This window comes from Egretta garzetta, unplaced genomic scaffold, assembly GCF_000687185.1.
Source record: "Egretta garzetta isolate BGI_Z169 unplaced genomic scaffold, ASM68718v1 scaffold330, whole genome shotgun sequence".
NCBI lineage: Eukaryota > Metazoa > Chordata > Aves > Pelecaniformes > Ardeidae > Egretta > Egretta garzetta.
In genome coordinates, this window is record NW_009258275.1 from 586,741 (window position 1) to 595,101 (window position 8,361).

The 8,361-nt window shown below is 41.1% G+C and overlaps 1 protein-coding gene across 2 annotated transcripts in view; it reads right to left on the reverse strand.

Annotated features, from left to right (window-relative positions):
* Window positions 1-301: 301 nt before the first annotated feature.
* Window positions 302-8,361, reverse strand: part of PTPN11 (protein tyrosine phosphatase non-receptor type 11) — a 22,832-nt gene continuing 14,772 nt past the window's right edge. For both annotated transcript variants that reach the window (XM_035891466.1, XM_035891460.1), the window contains 5 exons: window positions 7,532-7,599; window positions 6,747-6,898; window positions 2,885-2,997; window positions 2,564-2,665; window positions 302-1,490 (listed from right to left, as the gene is read on the reverse strand). In XM_035891466.1, the coding sequence (XP_035747359.1) occupies window positions 2,596-2,665; window positions 2,885-2,997; window positions 6,747-6,898; window positions 7,532-7,599 (403 nt within the window). In that variant the 3' untranslated portion in view covers window positions 302-1,490; window positions 2,564-2,595. The remainder of the gene's footprint in view (window positions 1,491-2,563; window positions 2,666-2,884; window positions 2,998-6,746; window positions 6,899-7,531; window positions 7,600-8,361) is intronic.

An 8,361-nucleotide genomic window follows, 5' to 3' on the forward strand; every position in this document is an offset into this window, starting at 1 on the left:
GGCAATAATTCCTTAACACCACTTAAGTCACAGAACTTCCCCAGGAGCATGGGGAAAGACATTGGTAAGATACCACCGGCACCCGCTCTTCGGGACCGATTCTGCCATTAATGCACACGTGCAGCTGCTAATGGCTTCGAGGGGAGCTTCTGGTCCAGATAATCGGACAGAGCAAACAAAGTGAAGAAACCCAATCAACTGGCAGCTTAACAGCAATGCTTCGTTCTAGAGTCTTCTAGAAGAGGACTCTGTCTCATCGACAGCAATCAGAACTGGTTTCAGATGAACATGATTTTTTTTATTTTTTTAATCTAATAGGGACAGCAAATTCAATGCAGCTCTGAAAGGCACTTCAGGTAGAACAGTAATTAACTCCTGCCTGATGAAGCCAACCAGAACAAGGCTGCTGGCCTCGCTGCCCGTGCTGCCCTTTTCAGCTAAGGCAATTTCAGTGAATAGCTAGCTTCCACGCACTGCTTTCCCCACACGACTTTAATTTAGCCACTTACACTAGCATAAGGCCTTACTAAAAAACCAGAAGGCTCAACAGCTTTCACCTCCCCAGCAGAAGGGGAAGAGGGTTACCTTGTAGGAAGGTAACAGCCTGCACAGTGGGTTACTTGTTTCACTGTTTTTAATGCGCTGTCACGGTGTCGTCATGCAACTTTTTAACATACCTTAATTCTACAAGTTCAGTCTCTTGCTTAACAGATGAACACAGACAAATGAACATAGACAGTGTCCTCACAAACCACTAGGCCACTGTGTCTTTTCAGAGATACAGTAAATTTCTATTGTGGGTAGAGATCACGTAAAAGAAATGTCATCCGATGTAAAGGCTACCTTGCACAATTAATCAAAACTAGCCCATCCAGCCGCTCAGCTCAGTTGTAATCAAAGCCATCGGTTATCACAAAAAGCACCTTCATATCAGTAACTGCTCACCCCTATGAAACTCAGTCTGAGTTTGAAATGTATTAGGACTAATTTTATCACGTAGCTGATTCTATTCACGCTGGCGATCCACTGTTTTCAAACAATCAAGTATTGTTCCCATCAGTATTTGACATTAGTGTAACGGATTTATGCATATCATTGCTCTCCCACCACCCCACCCCACCCCCCAAAAATAAAATTCTACAACTGCTCAAATAAGGAAAAAAAAACCCCAACTAATAGCCATACTGTGAAACAAAAATACTATTTAAAAAACAAATGGATGACAGTCCAACAGCTTGCAGGATTCAAAACTGACTCTACAAAGTAGTTGTCTACGTTGTAGAAAGGATTTCCTTTTATTTGGAAAATGAGCAATTGTAAATCAGGTATTGGAGAGAAGAGATATAAACAATCTTTAGATGGTCTTAAGTTTTGCCTACTGTTGAAGGATTAAAACCGTAAATAAAAAGGTACCAAGCCCTCAAGAGTTCACCATTCATGTGAAGCTTCTTCCATCTCTTTCTTGACCTTTTTAAAAACCATATTCGTTTCTGGGAAAGGAAGGGAGAAGAAAATAAAAGTTATTCAGGAGAAAAACCAGTGGTTATTTCTTGTTCTGACATTACATAGAAGTGCTCAATTTTGACTCAGGAAAGCCTTAAAATCAACCAAAAGTCTCAAACCTTGCTTCTAAACGGCATGGTACTTTGGCAGTAGAAGATGTGTTTGTGTATAGACTTGGAGAAGATCCTTGGACTAAAGGATGAAACGTACTTACAGTTACCAAATAGAAAAGGGAAAACAGGATTTCTGAGGGCTTTAAAAACATGGGGCGGGGAGGGTGGGGTGGTGGTGTGGCGGGAATGACAAAAGGCTTTAGATTAGAATCCAAAAGTTAATGACTAAAGACACCCTAAATTCAAAGGTACTCCTCTGCTGTATTCACAGCTTGTTAACCAAAGTACCAGTTAAACATTTTAGCTAATAACCAATATATATATATTCAGTTGTCTGACTGCAAGAACTAAATTATTAACAGATATTTAAAACATAACAAAGAGAATCTACAGATTTAGTTTTCACTAGTATGACGACGATACTACACCAAGTACTCGCATCATGCGGGCACAGCGGCAAACTTGCTCATTGCACCTCTTACAAGGCTGAGCATGAGATTAAGTGTTCTTTGAATCTCTTTAGATGCACACAAATCCTTAGCATCGACCAGGAGCAAAGATCACTTCTAAAAGACGTGGAAAGTTCAGACTGTAGTTGCTACTTATCTTCTGCTAGCATGCAGAATTTCAGTCTCCTGAATAATAAAGACCTCCAGCTTCTGTCACCAGTGAGTCAGGACAGGAGAACAAAGGCCAAACTACCAAGCTAATTCCACGTTGTTTTGAAAGGGTAGCATAGATGCAACTCAATCAAAATTAGCTTCTGGAATTTAAACGCCCTAAGAAGGATAGATTGACTGCATTTCAGGCATTAGCAAGTCCTTCCTACAGTTCTTCTCAGAGTTTGGTTTTGTGTACATTCTCTCCAAACCCCGCAACTCCAGGCTGGGTATGCGTGCTCACGCCTGAATGTACGCACATACCTGCCTGTGAACATACATACATACCTGCCCTTGCATGGAAGTCTCTGTACATCTTCTCATCTGAAACTTTTCTGCTGTTGCATCAGCCCCACATTTTCATATACTCTAGCACTATCTTCTCTCATTCTGAAATGAAACATATTTACGGTCTGAAGAATCTAGCTTGAGAAAGCCACATTTGTACACGCAGTGTAACTCAGTGACTATTTTGCTCAGTTTATTTTAAGAAAAACACAGGCCCACAGTCCAGGGCAGATTCTGTGATAACTCATTCTCATTCGAGGTCCCTGAAGATTTTAGGTGAACAGTTCAAAACTCACACAGTATGAACAGAAGCGCACTTACTCTGGACACGTTGGGGTTGGGGTACAGGGTGGAAGAGGGCTCTGATCCCCACTTGTCTGGTCCGATAATGAATATTTAATGTTTGTGTATTCGTGACCTTTTCTCTTACTCTTCTGTGAAGCAAAACATGACAAAATTTTTAATTACTAATAGAAAACAATCATTGAAGTAGTGCAGAAATTACACGTATAACTATGCATGGTTTTAGGAGAAAGGTTTGTCCACAAACAGAAGAGAGCTCAGTTCTGTAGATAACACACACAGAATGGATAGGACCTAAAGATTGGCTTTAGCTATTCCCTTACAAGACCTGAAAAGCCTCACTTCTCAATATTCCTCTTTTCACCACCACCTCCAGCAGAACGTACCAACCCTACGAACCAGCACTCGTACCACATCTTCATCTTACCTGGCAGAAGAAACCACACTTCATTCTTTAATAGAGACAGTATCAGCCAGTGGGCTTCCCACTGACCTTATTTCCAGCTTGGAGATGTGGCCAAATGAGTAACAGCGTTGTTTGCAAGATCGCTAATAAAATAACATCCTAGCCCATTAGGTTTGATATAAAAAGAACCCAAGCTGTTATTTGTATTCTGCAGCATATGTTACAAGCTGCAGCCAATTGCGCTGGCATTCATCTAAAGATACTGAAGGCTCCAGCAAGCAAAGATACACTAGGAAAGAAAGGGGATATGGCTTTCCTAATTTTCAAGACGAACATTCACAACACATGCATACACCGAAACCTACATATAAATTAAATCCTCATTTCAAAATTTTACACTCTACTGGTTTTTGGGGGGTGTGGTGGTGTTTTGGGTTTTGTTTGTTTGATTTAAATGCTCCAACAAGTACTAAATAACTGGCTGAATCTCCCAACAGAGGTTGTCAGAGCCTCTGGGGAGATCTGGCTGCTGAGTTTCCATTACAAATGCTCTGTAGAGCAACGCAGGCTGAACTTTATCCAAGATGACCTTCTGAGACTTGCTCAACTTCTTCTGTTCTTTTACTGAACTTCTCCCCTCTCAGCCTCCTACTTACTCCTGACAAATCACTTTCAAATAGACCACCAGTCCAGATCAATTACCTGGAAGGCTGAAGCTAAAAAAATAAGATTTAAATAAAATGCAAAGGTTCAAACTCTGCTGCATTCTACAGTGTTATGGGTACAACCCCCTCATCTGCCAAGAATATTCTGAAGCCCAAAACTAGGGCTTGATTTCCACCCCCACCCCACCCCAAAACTGCATGGTGAATGGCAGTTCAAGTTACAGATTAACTGTACGGTAAAAGCAATTTTAAAAGAATCGGTCAGTTCTTCTATTACTTAAACTGACTGAAACAGATAAAACAAGTATAGAAAACGTAGATATCTGGCGTCTCCTCCTTTTGCTTAATTCCCTGTAATTATCCTTTCTAATTCAGAATAATAGAAACGTGGTAAGAACTACTTGTTTCTTAGATGTAAAGACAGACACATTTCCACAGGAAAAAACCCAAACAAACCCTAAAACAAATTCACTTTGCTTCTCTTCTACACTCGTAAGAAGACAGGCAATATTTAACGCAACACTTAACTCCATGAAACCTTGAGGCTCTCGGCATTGCAATGCAAGAGAGAATGCTAGCAGGGGAGGGAAATGTTTCCTGAATATAAACAAAATTCAGGCATTATCTATGCGAACAGCTGCAGGATTCACATATCCGCTTCTTCAGCCCAGCTGGTTTAAGTCCTGCATGACAACAGGCTGGCTAACGTGACTACCTAATTTTTAATCAGGGCTGGCTTGTGTTTGTACAGACTGAAAAGCAGACAGGGAGCACAACCCCATACTCTTTCCTATATAGGTGCCCTAATTCACCATTTTCTTTTCAATCTTCCAGGTTTTACTGTTTGCAACTGCAATTAAAACCAAGCATAGAGAGAAGAAGGTTCCAGAAGTTAAAGTTTCTCAAAAAATAGCATTTTACTCCCCAAGCATCCTTTTGGGGTGAAATTCAAGCATTCCATACAGTATTCTGCTACTCTACTCAGCCAATTTTTTTCCGCTCCGTCAAAATGGTTTGGAGCATTCAAATCCATCATGCTTTCTTCAGGACATCAGTTCCTATAGTCACCACATAGCTTTGCTTTTGTCTGAAAAGTTCTACACTGTTTTATTCCTACAGCTGCCACTAGCCTTAGTTATAGGCCAAGACCTCCTGAGGTAAAGCAATGTTTTATTTCCAGTTTCTTAAACTTTTATACCTGTGCCTTCTGAGCTAGTACTGGAATAAAGGCTGGAACACTACTAAGTGAGCCTCAACACTGGAGGAGAAATACACTGCTCCACTTGGTGACAAAATACCATTCGAACCCCATTACAACGATCAAGAGAGTCACAGATCTGCTCCGTAAATGGCAGCAGCTGAGACCATAGTCAAAAAGCTGAGGATACAAGGCTTGCATAATTACACCGAGAGAGAGACAAGGGAGCTCCAAGGCGAAGCGAGACAACAAAGCCAGGAAAAAAAAAACAGTACACCTGAGGGATTTCTTGTTCTTTGCTTTGTGCCTAATCACCCTGAGAGCACACAACAGCTGTCCTGGGGAGAGGAATAAAGTCTCTATCCTCTCTGCTGAACAGTGCATCCACCCCATGGAGGCATGTATAAAATAAGCTCCGACACACTCCAAAGCGGCCAGAAGCCAGGCGAGAGTGCCAAGCTGGCACACTCCATCTCTAAACAGGGCTTGCATCTCACACCTGGCACCGCGCTAACCGCACAGCTCCCCGCATCTGCCCGATCGCTTGGGTGCCTTTATCTCCTCCTGAGCAGCAAGCCAGCTGCAGAAGGAAAGATACTGTAATTCTGAAACAAAAAGATAAAATCCCAGGTGACCAGAGGTTAGGGCAGAGCATGAAAGCAACACTGAGTAGCGTGTCAGTTCTTTATTACAAAATAAGGTCAATTCTGTAAAAGACCACAAAATTTGAGTGCAATGAAGTACTTAAACAGAAGAGAGAAGTGAAGGTCTTGTGATTGTCACCATATATTCCAAAACTTTCCTCATCTTACCACACCAAATCACTCCTCTAACTGCTTCTTGTTGGACACTGCACTGCAAGATCACCACGCGCATTCTTTAGTCTTTCAGTCCAATATACTTACCTCTTACTAATAAACATGTAATTTAAAACTCAAAAATACATATCAGAGCTACTAGCATTCAAATTTGATTATCATACTTTAGAAATATGCTTCTTATTGGACACGGCACTGCAAAATCACCACGCGCATTCTTCAGTCTTTCAGTCCAATATATTTACCTCTTACTAATAAACATGTAATTTAAAACCAGCATTCAAATTTGATTATCATACTTTAGAAATACAGTTAACAGATTGGAAATATCTTTAAAGCTCAATAGAGCACAAGGTTCTGTATTAATTAACAGAGCCTTTTATTCTTCTTGCACAGAAAATTAGGTAATTTTAAGGGAATTTGAGATCTGGGGTGCAGGGACTGGGAGACGGGATCCCATACATGCCAGCATTTTCATGGAAGGTAAAGCAGCACTAGCTGCAGTCGTAGGGAGAAGACTCTCAGACTGATTATTTTCTTCCTCTGCAAGTGGCCAAACACACTGGTTTTATTTTACAGTTTTCTAATTCCATTTAATAGTTTAAGTACTTCTTAAGCATATGAATTGAAATGAACAGGGTTAACAGGTTACAGACTTAGCCTCTTCATGATCCACTGGTTATATAGTCAGCAGTCAGACCTCCAAAAGTAACAAGCAGCAAACGAGCAACTGTTCCCCGTTCCAATGACAACATGTTCCTATGTAACATTTTATATTCTAGGACAAATATACCTGCTCCTCTTCAATTCTGCGCTGTAGCGTTTCAATGTAGTGCTGTACTGCCATGTAAATAAATCTGTACTGTGCTTCCGTCTGAACCATTCCTGACCGCTGTGATCTCACCATCTGAATGGTCTTTGGAACATCAATATCACAGTCCACACCTAGGAAGAATCATCATAATATTAAGAACAGCGAAATAAACTGCCTTTGGGAGAGATTGGCCTCATCGTCCAGAACACAGTGTAGTGGAACGATAAGCAAGATTGCTAACATTTAAAGTTAAGTCGAGGATTTGTCCTCGACTACCAATACACAGATCTGTAGAGCTGTAGCATAATGTGGAAAGTTGTCCTGGGGGAGAAAACTGCATCACTTCACGCTATTCCAAGATGACTTTAAATGCAACCTGGCTCAACATACATGCTGAGTCAGTGTTTATGGCAGCTTATACATAAACACAACGCTGTTCTCCAAAACCAAGTTACTCAAATTCAGCGTGCATGAGTACATTGACCGCCACACGCTCATGAATGATTTTAAAAGAATAATAAGAAAAACAATCAGACTCTTGGCTAATCCTCAGCTGAAAGTTTTCGTTATGCTGAACTGGAGCAGGGTTTCAGCGCTTTGATTGCAGCTAAGTCAAGAGGAGTGAGCAAGTCCCTTCTATGCCAAACACACACGCCTGCTTTGTAGCATCACTAGAATCCTCTACTCTTATCAACACTCCTGTCCTTTTACTGTGATGTATCTGTCAATGTACCACAGGAAAATAAAAGGGGGAGGGAACCTACCTTTTTCTCTGATGATGTCAATAAGAATATCAATCACAATGAAAGTCCCTGTTCGCCCAATCCCAGCACTGTAAAAAAAAGAGAAGGGGGAGAAAAGTTAATGGTCTTGCTCTTTCTAGACAGACACCAAAACACTAATACAAGTAGGAGTCCAGTATTAAGAGACATTAGAACTCCAAATTATACCCAGAGTCAAACCAAGCCACAGAGCCAAAAGTAACTAGAGACCTAGTCAACTTAACATGGAAGAGACAGAATTCATAACAGCGCTTCTGTACCTCAGTGTTTATTAATATCCTTAAATCAGAAAAAACCTACAAGGTCACAGCTAACATTTCCTTGCCTTATAAAAGTCATCTCATTTGTAAGCCAAGACTGAGAAGAGCACACTCACAGAAGGTGGGATGGGAGACTAGAATTCCCACGATCCTGCAAACCAAAACGCACCTGGCCAAGACTTCTCATGCAACATCAGAAGTTCTTATTCAGACACGCACCCTCTGAAAGACAACCTGCTTAGAAGGTAACCGTATGACACCTATCTAGATTATATCATTTCGCAAAACAAAGCACAAACACCTTGACGGATGAAAGTCTGAGTAACTCTTAGGGGAAAGTTGTCATATTTTAAAGTTTTCAGCTCCCCCACCAGGAGAAAAAAAAAAAAAAAAAAAAAAAAAACGGAGTTACTGGCGGAAGGCGTTGCAGTACATGCCAGGGAGAAAAGAAAGAAAAGGAAAAGGATCTCACTGCCCCTGCAGCCTCTGAAACTTTGCCTCTGCCAAGCTACAACAAACAGGAAAAGCAGAATTAAAACACAGCCCCCACGC